Source organism: Etheostoma spectabile, chromosome 20 (assembly GCF_008692095.1).
Source record: "Etheostoma spectabile isolate EspeVRDwgs_2016 chromosome 20, UIUC_Espe_1.0, whole genome shotgun sequence".
NCBI lineage: Eukaryota > Metazoa > Chordata > Actinopteri > Perciformes > Percidae > Etheostoma > Etheostoma spectabile.
In genome coordinates, this window is record NC_045752.1 from 9,086,051 (window position 1) to 9,099,971 (window position 13,921).

Here is a 13,921-nt window from a genome sequence, read left to right on the forward strand (position 1 = left end):
CTGCACCCAGGGAGACCAAACATAAGTCCAAAAGGGAACAAGGCCATGATCTATGATGTTATTTTCCACCCGGACACTCTCCACATTGCAAGCAAGAACAAGAGATTTATGGATGTAGTTGACAGCACAGCCATTCAGGGAATCCAGACTGCTTTTAAAGTGACTCTAGATCAAAACAACGTGAGGGAGATTAATAAAAAATACAAAGGCCTCCCGCAGCCCTGCGTCATCCGAAAACCCATTCCTGGATACAAAGCCAAGGAGCCCTCAGAGGAGCCTGACCCTCTTGCGTTCCCATACCCAGATGAAAAAGGACCTACCACATCCCAGGAAACCAAGCCCACAGAATCACCTGCCACAAAAAACAGCAGTGATGCTGAACCTAAAAGCTCCCAGATCCAGCCCCAGAAAGCCAAAGAGCCTACCAAGCCAAACTACACTGTAAGATATAGATCTTTTATTGATCTACAGGACTTCAGATGTTCTAGAGACTCTGCCCAAAGCCCCAGGCCCAAAGAAATAGTGTTTACCATAGACATGCCACTTCTGAAGGCGGCCACAGACGCCAGCCTTGAGGTAAAAGAGAGACTGTTGTTGCTGGAGTCCAAGAAACCAGCCTACAGACTGGAGCTGCCCTTAGCCTACCCTGTGGATGAAGATAAAGGAGAGGCAAAGTTCAACAAACAGAGAGGACAGCTTACAGTCACACTACCTGTTCTTCCTTCAAACGAAGCTTTTGATTTTGCTCTAGGGTCTGCTCACAGTAGTGTTAGTGATGATGAGAGACAGGAGGAGAAAAGTGAGGTGGAAGAGGATGATAACTGGAAGGAGAAGGAAAAAGAAAGCCTGAAAACCGAGGAGGAGCAAAGAGGTGTTGAAAAGGATTTGAGGCAGCAGACAAGGTTAGAGAAAGGTGAAGAAGAGGGAGAAAAGGGTCAGGATGGAGGAGAGGAGCAGATGAGGGAAGAGCATGGAGGGGCAGAGGGAAGTGGAGTGGAGGAGGAGAAATTAAAAGAGCAGGAGCAGGGAAATGAAAGCGAAGTTGGAAACTTGAACCTACAGAAGACCCCGCAACACAAGCATAAAAATGATTTCAGTCTAACAAGTCTTCTTTGTGATATCGTTGATGTTTCTGCGGAAAAATCATTGCCTGTTGATAACAGGCTTGTGGCCTCACCTGAGACCGAAAACCAGCCTGTTTTAATCACTGCTGAATATTCAAGCTGCATAGGAAAAGGAGAAGAAAATCTGAACTCATGTTTAGAATCAACTCTCAAAATGAAGACTTCAGACATGAAGGAGGAGGCTGCAAAGACAAGAGAGAGTGTACATGGAAATGAGGTGAGACAAATCCTAACAGTCGTGCTGACGAAAAGGTGTAAGTGTCTGATCAAACTAAGCTGCTTATATTTTGTTTGTCTTAGGTGGAAACAGATGCTGCATTTCTACATCTCAGAACCACCGAGGAATCCCAAAGTTCCGTAGCAGCTAATACTTCTAGTCGGAACAGCATGAAGGACTGCTGCCCTTCCCAGGAGTCCAGTAAGATGCCTGCAACAGATGAAGCCAACGATTCAAGCAGAGGAAGTTCAGGCAACAGGGCGACTTTCTTCTCCGAGGACCGTGCCAAAGGCTCCGTGAAGAGGGAGGAGAGGGAGAGCGTAGACGACCTGCTGACAGGGCAAATCTTCCACAACCCAGGGCACGGCAACAAGCCACCACCTGTGTTGTTGAGGGAAATTGATGAAGATGGAAATGAAAAGATCATAAGTGATCATTCCACATCTGCTGGGTTCATCTTCCAAAACACCCTGATGTATGAGCTGGACTGAGGACTGTGTGCAGAGGAAGGTTCAGGGCAAGTTGTAAAGATTTTTTTTCCCCTAAATTACATCAGGTTTGAATCCAAGTTATATTCAATTAAAACATCTGCAGTGTCCAACAATATCAATCTTCCAAAATGATTAATACTTTTATTTTATTGGTTTTGTTTTCACATGTATATAAAAATTGTGGGTCATTAACACAGTCGAAACCAACTCCATTAGCCAACACTCAGAGCCTGAGTCACTGTGTTTTCAGCAATACAACTTGAAATCATCTAATTTCTTTATACCCATGCCTAGTAGAAGTAGGTCAGTAGAGGTACCTGCAGTTAAGAGGCAGGAAGAACAGGAAAGAAGATGTATGACAGGGAAAGTGTAAAAGAGGTCGCTTGAAGTACTTTTAATACCAAAGCTCAACAGAGTCAATATTGTCCTTTCATTTATAGGAATTACCAGAAAAATGTAATCTCCGACAGTATCTCATAGCTTGTAACCTATTTCAAAATCCACAGCAATCTCCAGGTGTTAGTGTGTTTCCTGTCAAACAGAAGAGTTTGTTCTGCCTCATCGGATTCCTCTCTGGAGGGAGTTGTCTAAAAACTTAGAGTAGCAGAAGAGGGAGCAGAAGTGCTGATGCACGGGAGCGTCTGTGCCACCCATGTCGTCCACCAGGACCACTGTGTGAGAGACTTGGTGCAGGTTCATGCTGACCGCCGTCTCGATGTAGAAATTGATGCATACACGGCCGCAGTCGCAGGTCTTCGCTACTTCGAGGTCCCGACACAAGTGGGCCGGGATGAGGTGAGGTCCGTATGGTAACCTGCGAGGTCAGTCAGAAAGATACAATTAGGAACCACAGTACCAGTGTAAGATTCAGTATGATATCAACTGAGCGTGTTTAACTCTAACCTGAGGTTGGCCACAGCTCTGGAAGCCATTTCTTGAAGTGGAAGGGGTATTGCAATTTTCATTGTGTGGTTAAATGGGTTAAAAGGATTCCCAAACAGGTCCAGGTTCTCCAGACTCAGCTTCCGGAAGTCACTGGGCAACACAGCTAGCTGGTTATGCGCCGCCGACAGGAACCTCAACTTTGAGAGTCGGCCGATGTGGAACGGCAAGCGGACAAGCTCATTGTCATCCAGCTTGAGGTTCACTAGTTCTTTGAGCAGGCAGAAGTGAGCGGGGAGGGACTGCAGTCGATTCTGGCTGAGGTCCAGGAGCTGGAGGGTCCGCTGCAGTGTGGACAGGCAGAGGGCCTCGCTGAAGGCTTCCAGCTGGTTGTTGTGGAGGATGAGCTCAGAGAGGCAGCTGAGGTCGCCGATGGTGGCGGGGAGTTTTTTGATGTGGTTGTTACTAAGGTCTAGCTTGCGGAGAGCTACAAAAACAAAAGACAAATACCACCACTTAAAAGGGTAATCCAGCTGTTTAGTACTGCACTTCCATACATTTAAGGAAAAGAACGATCAAAACCCAAGCAGCAGACGTTGAGATATCCTAACATTTTGTCCCAAGGTCATAAAACACTGGATCCTACATTTTCCATCATGCAACTCATCAATGTTATTTTCTCAAGCTACTGCCAGTCACAAAAGACAAGATATGACTATTTTCACATTTAATAGGACTCCTCCTTATCAATGCTCTGTAATCTTCTCTATAAAAACAAAAAGGGAGTAAAGTGCAGAAACAGAATGTAAATCAAGCACCACTCTGTAGGCCAAAATGTGGGTAGTTAACAACCCCAGCGACTCCCTCTACCTTTAAGGGACAGCATCCGCATGTCCACTCGGGACAGTTTGCAGTAGGAGACCTGCAGCTGCTCCAGAGAGTAGGGGAAGTTGGAGGTGAGGGGGTAGTCCTTCCTGGAGACGATGCTGAGCTTCTTCTTGGGTTGTTCTACGTCTCTGGCGCGAACAGGAGTAAGCGTGGAGAGAGGAAGGCTGCCCGCGTCACTTCCTCTATCTGCCAAACGAGCAGCTGAGAGGAAGTTCTTTAAGCTGTTTGCATCGGCCTACGAATAAATAAATAAATAAAGAATGAATGAAGCTACTGGTGTTAATAGGTGAGAGAAAAAGCAGACTCGCAATGTCTTCTCAGGTGGTTGTGTATGACCTAATTCCTTAAAATATCTAACCTAAATCCACTAGCCTGGAATATCTTGACACTTCTTTTGAATGCACATGATGAACTTTTTTCTGCTGGGAATAGAAATGAGAGTGATTCTGAATGTAATGTACAGGGATTAGACACAATATAATGAATACCTGTACAGAACAATATTATCCACAAAAAAACACACAAAGACATATTGGGGTGAAAATTTAAATGTATAGTCGATTTTTTATGATTATAAAAATGTGGCCCTCTAATTTAATTGAAGTTTGGTTTACACATTTACCACAATTTAGGACCTTTGGTTTCGTCTGTTTACCTGCCTAACGTGGCATCAGTCTGTGTGTGCGACTGCATTTCTTTCAACGTGACAGGATGACCTATGTTAGAATCTAGGTGAAAGGTCACCACTGCTCTCAGAACAGCCAACAGGGATTTACAGCAACTGGAAACAACGAGGCCGCTATGGTGACTGTCCCACCACCAGCTGCAGTCAAAACAACCATGTGTCTGTCTAGTTGTGACACATTTTTCAATGAAATAATATTGAACCTGAAAATCCTGATCTGGACAAACCCCAAAAAACTCAGACTGTAAATGCACAATGTTGGATGTCGTACCTTGCTTAAACAAATGTCAACAGCCGGTTCCTTTAATCTCACAGTGGCCTTGCCTTCTGCCACAAACCAAGTGAAGAACTTCTCTATGTTGTCTTTCAGCTGCGAAATAGAAAGTTGGCAAATGTCAGTGATGGAAAAATACATCACCCAACAACAGGGCCGGTACGCAATGTGATTCAACCAAGAGTGACTCACTGTCTCAACAAGTGTAGACAGGAATATTGGAAGCGTTTGAACCTTTTCGTCAACGTACAGGTTCATATCTTTATAGGGCTAATTTCTTTTTTGAATCAGAAGCTTCTGAGGAGCACCTGAAGGCAGCATTTTGAGACCATGAAAACAATACTTCTTGGGTTTCCAATCTAGGTCTTTCTTGGAAAGATAATGAAAAATTGGAAAAGTAGATATATTAGGTGACAGGATTGAGTTAATTGGAAACCAAAAATACCGTCAAAGGAGCTGGAATGTATATTCCATACACAATATTTGATACTGTCCATTTAAAATAAACTAGCACAAGATCTGACAAACAATAACAACAATAAGAATGACAACATGATAAACTAATTTTCTGTTGACATATGAAAGCATCAAACATGCATTTTAGATGAATGAGATGAGAGTGTATCCAGTTTTTCCTCGTCCCTGTTCGTTCCCTGCCATTAAATTGTATGTACGGGACACAGGTTTCTACCCGGAAGCTTTTGTAAACACTCATTGTGATTGGGTCTACGTATTCAGAAACAGTTCCTATAAACGAGCTGTCAGGACTTCTGAAAGTTGTGATGTCACAACTATGCTATATGCAGGTAAAAAGTGCTGCTACTGTGCTGTTACAGGCATTCCCCGGCTGCAAAGACGGGCAGACACCGAGAGTGGAAGACCCAGAAATTCTGATCAATCAGAGCAGACTAGGCATTTTAGGGAGGGGGGGCTTTATGAGACAGGCGCTAAAAGACAGACTGTTCAGACAGAGTAGGGTATATTACTACATACACTGAAAAAATGTGTGTTTTTTAACAGCATGTACACTTATTCTAATAGAAAACCAAATACAAGTAAGAACCTGGAAATGAGCATAATATGGGACCGTTAACAAACAGCAGTAGTAGCTACAGTACAGACAAACAAGAACAACAGACACTTACCTTGTACTTTGAGCCCGCTCTGTCTTTAGCTGTGCAGATCATCATGTAAATGTTGTTGCGTTGACTCGTCTTGTCCAAATGCTTCCCGATGGACAGCACAGCTCTCGCACCCTTCCCTCGACTTTTCATCCCAAACGTGGGAAGCATCCGATTCACCACCTCGACATCACACTGCAGCTTCATCGCAACCGAATACTAAAAAACAAACACTTGAAGTCCGAGTCAGAGTGAAACTAAAGGTTTAAACACCAGAGAAAAATCAAGACACTTCCTCGAAAAAGTAACGATAGCTAGTAAATTACTGGTTTAGATATATATTTGTTTATACCTATATATCTAGCTATGAGTTACTGGAACTACTGACACAACAGACACAGCTACGGTCTCGTCATGGACGTCAACAGCCAGACCAGCCCTCTGTACCGAGCTGCAGCTGCATCTGAACGCCTGTCGAAGACACTGCATACAGCAGGGATACTACAAGCCTTTAATGGGCGGCTGCGGTGAGCTTGACAGTGTTAATTAATTGTAAAAGGATAAGTTTTCGGTTGTCAGTTGGTTAGCTGCTGTTAGCATAATCTCGCGCGCGTAGGAAGTGACGTCATGGAAGCGCTCGGTTGTTGTTTTTTTAGCCCGGCCGCGCCATCGCGTCGAGCAGGGAGAGGGACGGACCCCTTTTTGTCTTCATATGAGTTTTTATAAATGAACAATATACTGTATACTATACGTGATGGGAGGTTAAAAAAAAAGTACATGTACTAATACTCGTAATTGTACTCATTTATTCATCAATAATATTATATAGGCCTACATTATTCTGAAATGGGCCATCCTGCATAATCAGTAGCCTACTTTGACTTTATACTATGGGAGAAAAGCCCTCAGCTAGGCTAGATGTCATAGGGTCCTCTCACAAATTTCATATCTACTACAGGAACAAAAAAGGTTATGCAAGTAACATATGTGCTATGATTTTAAATAAACGTATGTAGGTACTATATTAATTATCTAAATAACCAAATTATATTGAAACTGTAGGGAGTACCTTTGATTGATCTGGTGGTGTTGGTTTCTCACTTATGAAATGTACTTGTTTTTGATTAAAACTCTGGGAAACAAGCTTGCAGCTTTTATCAGCAAGGACGAAGGACAGAACTCTAGGACTCTGTTCATTAAAAAGATACAATCCCTGACGTATCGGCTTTTTTCAGTAAGAGACAGTCAGACAGACACTCAAATGATTAAATATCCCCACAGTATAGAACATTTTGATCATGCTATTTTTAAATTTTGAATGCAGGACTTTTACTTGTAACAAAGTATTTCCAAAGTGTCACAGTGCCACTTCTGAGATCTAAGTAGGGTACTTCTTCCACCACGACATAGTTATGAGTTGGTTTGTCTGACAATAATATAAATGTATAAAAGGACTCTTTAATAATCTCAGACACACTATAGAAGTTTGACAACATTGTATCTCAAGGTCCACTTACTAGCTTTTTTTGAGCTTTTAACTGTTCACGGTCCTCCCTATTAAATGTTGCTCAGTGCACTGGTATCTCCATGACAACTGAGCAAAAACTCTATCTGCTGAGGAAAACTGTAAGAATAAATTAATGCTTTTCTTTCTTTCTTGTCAAAGTCTACATTTTAATTATATATACCAATTGGAGCTTATATAAATAGAAATATAGTCTTTAGCAATTGTGGCATCTAGTGGTCGGCAGAAAGAAAGACTTCCCCATAAACTATACCAGAAGATACACTTTATCCTTCACTACACTTATTTGACTGCTGTAGTTCCTTTTCAGACACACATTCAGATTTTCCATACAAATAAAACGGTCGTTTTATAAACATAATGCATTGTTATACACTGAACTACTCAGTATTTTAAAAAGTAATTAAAATATGCTTCCAGATTAACCAATAACAGCGTTACATTGCTGCTTACTCATTAATGCATCTGTAATAATAATCCAGAAAAGCAATATACTGTATAATATAACGTTCTACAATAATGTTAGGTCTGATAATATTTGTGTACTTTTACTTAAGTTTGGGGGCAAGACTAATGTAGTATTTTTGAAGTATTGCTTTTACCTAAATACTTTTTCGACGATGACAGAAGTTTATTTATTTTTCCTCACACTGTAAACAGAAATCCTCTAAACTCCGGTTCCTGTGTTCATAGTCTAAAAGTAGACATAAAGGTTAATATGTAGGTTCATGGCCTGAAAACAACCATGTCTAACTTCCACTTTTGGGTTTGTCTACATATGTCAATAATTACGTTTACAGTATATGCATTTTGAAAACTTAAACAAGAAAATCTATCGGGTCCCAGAGTTACATGACAAACTGCCTTACCCTGATGTACACAGAATAAGAGGAATTTAACGGTACAAAACGTATCAAAAACATTGTATTATTGTTATTCATTAAAAAAAAGTTATACAAGTTTTACTTCTTCGCTTTCCTCTCTTCTTCTGCTCTATATCTTTGTGTTCTTCCTGTATTTTGCACACATTGCTCTCCAGTTGAAACATGATGCTGAATTTAAACTTTTGCTGGCAGAAATGGTTTATTTGTACCAACTGCCCTATAGCAACCACAATGGAAAGTTGTTGGTTGTATTCACTGAATCTCAGCGTAGTCATTGCCGTGTTTCTTCCCCTGCAGCTGTACCCGAGGACAGCGGGGGAACCAGTGAGCTGTGTGAGAGTGTCTGACATCGTCACCTCAGATCAACATGATCACAGGAGAATCTTAACTCTTATCTCTCTTCTTTCTCATCTTCTAGATCAACACACACAAGAGGGTTGTACATTTGTTTGCAACCTTACATATAAAGAAAATAGCAATTTGCCACAGTGATATAACCCATCCTGTAAGAAGACTCCTTTAATGTATTTTCCACTTTGAAAGTATACTCTTCAGTCTGACTGGTTACGGGTGAATTGATTCATAAACTGTTATGCAATTATAATCCTTCATGACTTCTTTATTGTTTACATTTTGACACTGAATTTATGTTCCCACTCATCATATCCCTCATTGTTAAAAGCTATATGGTGTTTTCCTAGATACTGTGTGGTTTCACTATTAAGGAAAAGACAAGATGGTAATAACATGCATCTTTTCTTACCTCTTGTATTATTATTTCAATGCCTCTAAGTGGCACAATCCTCACACATGTAACACATACAAGGTCAATGTAAGAACTGGTGAAGCATCCTGTGGGTTTTGAAAAATATAAGTGATGAAAACAGTAGGATGCCTAGGCCGTGCAGTTTTGATGTATCAGTGTTAGTATGCACCATTTAGTTAGTTATTATTGTCATTATGCACACACTGTAGAGGTTGCTGCAACAAGGAGGGTATGACAATGCAGATGTAATGCATTTAGATACACTGCAAACATTTTGTCCCACACCTGCAGACACAATTTAACAGCAATAATATGGACATGTGCAATTCAATACAGGAAGGGGCTCTTTGGCCTTTTGGGGACTGTGTAAGAAACTTTTTCTTTCATTTCATATGTACAGTGGTATTTCCTGAAAAAAACTCCATAAATCTTCATTAATGTCATTCGGTCTTTGAAGCAAACAGTGACCAACACTGATCCAACATTAGTGATTTGAATCCATCTCGACTCATCAATAGGTGTCTTCATGTCCTTCACAGAGCTGTCTCCACACAGGATGACCCTCTACGTATATAATATCGCCTCACTTCTCTCCCATCCTCACTGCCACAGCCCTCAGACCGATGCACGATGAGAACTGGGAAGAACCGGGCATCCCTATAAGTCGGTGGACTATCGCTGAGTGCCAGCTGGCTGGAGTCGGACCTGCAGCACTGCTCGTCCACGCAGCAGGGGTCAGTCAGGTTGCTGCTGCGGCTCCTCCACAGAGCCACGGTGCGATGGGAACCGTACATGCGGCAGAGAGAGAAACGAGACGTGTCTGAGGAAAGGTGCGAGTGGAGCAGCGCTCCCCGGGAGGAGAAGATGGAAGAACAGCTGGAGCTGGTGATGGGCCTCCTCCTGCCTCCTCTATCACCTCGTCCATTCGACTCCCTGCGATGCTCGCAGTCCGCCTGGCTTTGCAGAGCGCCGTAACTCTGAGCAGTCTGGCTGCTGTCCAGAAGGAAGCAGTTTGAGGATGAGGTGCATTCAGTGTCCAGTAATGAGTTAGAGTCCGCTGTGCTCATGTTTATCAGCATTGCCTCTGAGTAGCTAGGAACCACCTGACGGTTACAGCGTATGTGCCACTCCATTTCAGTGCTGTCCAGTGTGTCTACTCTGGGAATGACACACCCAGTATTGTTCCCCAAAGGCCTGTCTTCATCCAGAGGAGAGGGGCTGCTGTGGCTGTACTCTGACCCAAAAAGTTTCTCTATGCGGTAGTGCACATAAGCAGTGCGGTACTCTATCAGCACTCTCAGAGGCCAGGACAACATCAGCAGAGCTGCTGGCCAGAAGGCGACCTGGGAAGTGTACCAAGGCATCCTATCTGGGTCTACATAGGCTAGCAGGTTTTCTCTGAAGTCCACATTCTTCAAGTGCATCCCCTCCCTGGCCTCCATGTAATCATCCAAACCCTCAATTTCAGAGAAGAACCTGGCTCTCTGGTTGAGGTAATCATTTTCTGGGCCGGCCTCTGTGAAGCTGAAACATTTGGTGAAGTGCAGGCGAGTTGCTGGATGTCCCTCCAAGCCTCTGAGTTCACGCGATACGTCTTTCATCCCACAGTGGTTGTAGTCAAACTCTCCCTCAGCAACATGGGTGTTCACTCTCTCATGGTACACCTGCATGGTGGTGTAGGCATCCCCGTTACGGTATCGAGTAACTTGCCGAGTTCGTCGGACAAAGTGGTAACTGATAGCCTTCCACCATATGCAAGGGTGGGCCTGTCTCATCCGCAGCACGCGCTCATACACACTGTACACGTCTGCTTTGCTCTGCAGCTCACTCCTGGCTCTGCACTGCCAGCACTCCACCATGTATAGGACATAGAGCATGAACAGAAAGGCCAGAGGGATGCAGATGTAGCCGTCAGAGCAGGGGCTGTCGTGGTAGATCATTGAGCGTCCTCCCACGCCCATCCCAGAGGCCCCTCGCACGGAGGAGGTGGAGGAGGCCTTGAACGACAAGGTGAGGTTGGAGTTGAAGCTGATTTTGGTGACTAGGGTCAGCTGACACCAGGCCACCACACCCAGGCAGCTGTACATGAGCAGAGAGAGCAGCAGGCAGCGCCAATGGGACTCCCGGCAAACACAAGCACCCAGGGACTGCTTCACTGGACGCTGCTGCAGAGAGAGAAAGTAATAAGGAAAAGGCACTTAGAGAAATTAAGCCCTGAAACCTAGAGGCGACATGCAGTAGAAATACAAATGAACGTGGCTGCACTAAAGACTGCCAAGTTTTTCCATACCTAAGCACAAAGTAAATCAAACTAAAGAAAGCTCAGTGGAATTAAATCAGTGTCCCTGAGGCTGCGAGGCAAAGCAGGTGACATAAATAAATATTAACTGAAGTGTTTTCACACATCTATCTCTAAAATTAATTGAATATATATTACAAGAGGGCAGATGTACAAGCCGGTAAAGTTGTCACATTAATATCACAGGGTAACACTTGTGTACTGTGTATGTAGACAAAATCTTTAAAACCTTGGAGATTAAAATCCAAGTTCACAACTGACACATTTTTCTGTACTTTAATTTATGTTACTTACTTAGATAATCTTTAAATAGCCTCATATGCACTTTTAACAGAAATAATACATGGTTAATCGTTTTACTTATTAAGCCAGGAAAACTGTTTATATCTTTGGTTCCAGTTTCTCAAACGTAAGGATTTACGCTGTTGGTCAAGAACAACCAGCAATTTGAAGATGTCACCTTGGGCTCTGGGAACTTTCACTACTTTGTGATATTTTATAGATGAATAAGTAGTGAAAAAATATAGATACTAATTGATAATGCAAATTATTGTTAGATGCAGCCCAACATGACACACTAAGACATGTCCTCAGTGCAAACACAAACACGCTTCAAGAGAAGCAGGTGTCCTTCCACTGGGATAAATAAACAGTAAACCAGGAGCAGGAGGTTGGGTCAGTTTTGGTGTGTGGAGAGAGGAAGTGTGTGTGTGTGTGTGTAGGTGTGGGTGGGGGATTTATGTTAGTTTCTGTCTCAGTGGTATTTGTGGGGAGACACTTTGAATATTGCTGATAGCATCTTTTAACCGCTCACTGTCTCTGCTCTATATTAATCTGCTGAGTATTGGGTGGTTAGCTCAGGGCAGACAAACAGAAAACAGAGATGCTCTTATTTGCATTACTGACCAGAGGTCCGATTGTTCCATTTATCAAAGACACACTGGCCTAAAGCTCTTTAATCAGTAACACTAACAGTAAAAGAAGCTACAGCATAACCCTTCACTGCAACATTTAATTTATGCATCTGCAAAGGAGGGTAGTTTGGGAGATTCACACATTCAAAATGTGATCCCATATTTTCAGTCACATTTATTATGACTTCTAAATAATTTTATGGTACTTTCTAAAATCTTTGTCTGGTTCATGTGGTGAAACTTGTCCCCATGAGATCCTGTGTTCTTGTAGACTACCTCTGGTGTATTGTGGAGTGAAGCAATTTATGCTGACAACCAGCCAATCCATTACTGCACTGACACAGGGGTGGGGGTGTAACTTGGCTGGTTCCATCTCAGTTATATTTGGAACGGAGATTTAATTCTTGTTTACCAGAGAAGACTGACTTTCCAGTAGTCCAGGCCTCTTCACTGTAGACATTACAGACTATAGATTGTACTTATTTACCTACAAAAAAAACTATGGGATGATTTTTTTATCATGTCTTTGTACACAAGATGTGCAAAAATCTCCCCTTAAATAGTTTGTCTAAATACAATTTCTAGTCAATTTAAGGTTATACCAATCAAAAATATATAAGCCTTAACTTACTAAACATGTTGGCTAAAGACAAATAGAACATTTGTAAAAAGATGATTGTAACAAAATTGTACTTTAGTTTACTTATCAGTATAAAGTAGGACTTAGCAGTTACATGGACTGTGAGGTAAGACAACTCGTGCTCTCTTACTATCTGTGCATGGCTGGCTGCACACAACACCCCAGACGGAATCACAGTAATTACACCATGACAGTTAAGACAGAAGGCATGGAGCAAACACAGACACATTCACCTATCAACGCTTAAAATTATGGTCTGGCTTTGTGAGAGAAAATAAATGTTACTGAACTTTCTGAATAAAATGCATGTGTTTGATAAGGTGAGAGTATCTTTACACATCACTGGATTTTACTACCGCTATGTGTAACAAATGGACCATTCTGAAGGCTGCAGGTGGAAGGTGGTGATGGCTCAGAAGAGGATGGCAATACACAAAACAGAAATCAAAATGCATGTGTTTGAAATCTAAACTAGCTATATATATTTTCAAAAAAATTGAATAAATTAAGGTTAATAAACTTGAATCTATTTGTATTGCACAACAAGCATGTTTATGGTTAAGGATTGCTGTTATTTCCTATATATGTATTCTAAAAGTAATCAATTGATCAGAACTATCCACAACTGATGTTTCTTAATGTTTTCAAGGTTTTGTTTAAAATTAAAATACTGAATGCCTGGCATGTAGCCTACAGCTTCACCTACCTCCTCCAGGACATCGCTCTCAGCCGGTGAGTCCTCTTCCTCCTGCTCTTCTCCCTCCTCAGCATCATTGGGAGCGTTGGCCGCCGTGTCCTCCGCCGAGTCCAGATTGGAGGAGAGCATGCTGCACTTTTTGCATGTCAGAGACAGATTATGAACTCACTCCTTTTTATTCACTTTCTGTGGCCCCTTCAGCCTCACACCGTCTGGGCCGGAGCCAGCAGGCTGCTGCTGCTGCACGGAGCGGGGATCCCGCTGGGATGCCGACTGGCCGGACGGAGGGGGGCGGGGTTGAGGGATTTCACCGCAGCAAAGGCAGCAGAGATTGACCATGATGCAGTCAGCGAGGCTTGTTGTCAATGTCCAATTTCAATTACATTAAAAAACAACAACAACAACAACAGCAACATTACCCTAAATTTCCATCCCTACGGTTCATCCAGATACCAGTGCACTACCCAGTGTCACGGAGGGGGGAGGAAGGATACCGCGAGATGTAGCTAGGTAT

The 13,921-nt window shown here is 42.6% G+C and overlaps 3 protein-coding genes across 3 annotated transcripts in view; 1 reads left to right on the forward strand and 2 right to left on the reverse strand.

The window, feature by feature from the left end:
• Window positions 1-2,077, forward strand: part of dnaaf2 (dynein axonemal assembly factor 2) — a 2,718-nt gene extending 641 nt beyond the window's left edge. The window contains exons 1-2 of the mRNA XM_032500702.1: window positions 1-1,341; window positions 1,425-2,077. The exon at window positions 1-1,341 is cut by the window's left edge and continues 641 nt beyond it. Coding sequence (XP_032356593.1) covers window positions 1-1,341; window positions 1,425-1,832 — 1,749 coding nt within the window. The 3' untranslated portion in view covers window positions 1,833-2,077. The remainder of the gene's footprint in view (window positions 1,342-1,424) is intronic.
• A 78-nt stretch (window positions 2,078-2,155) lies between these two features.
• On the reverse strand, window positions 2,156-6,339 carry lrr1 (leucine rich repeat protein 1). Its single transcript, XM_032500703.1, has 5 exons — window positions 5,707-6,339; window positions 4,559-4,657; window positions 3,585-3,837; window positions 2,736-3,201; window positions 2,156-2,646 (listed from the first exon to the last, which is right to left on the reverse strand). The coding sequence occupies exons 1-5, from the start codon at window positions 5,887-5,889 to the stop codon at window positions 2,391-2,393; spliced, it is 1,257 nt and encodes a 418-aa protein (XP_032356594.1). The 5' UTR covers window positions 5,890-6,339; the 3' UTR covers window positions 2,156-2,390.
• Window positions 6,340-8,498: 2,159 nt separating this feature from the next.
• Window positions 8,499-13,914, reverse strand: LOC116670178 (transmembrane protein 151B). The gene is made up of 2 exons (XM_032500572.1): window positions 13,417-13,914; window positions 8,499-11,022 (listed from the first exon to the last, which is right to left on the reverse strand). The coding sequence occupies exons 1-2, from the start codon at window positions 13,534-13,536 to the stop codon at window positions 9,391-9,393; spliced, it is 1,752 nt and encodes a 583-aa protein (XP_032356463.1). The 5' UTR covers window positions 13,537-13,914; the 3' UTR covers window positions 8,499-9,390.
• Between the last annotated feature and the right edge of the window lie 7 nt (window positions 13,915-13,921).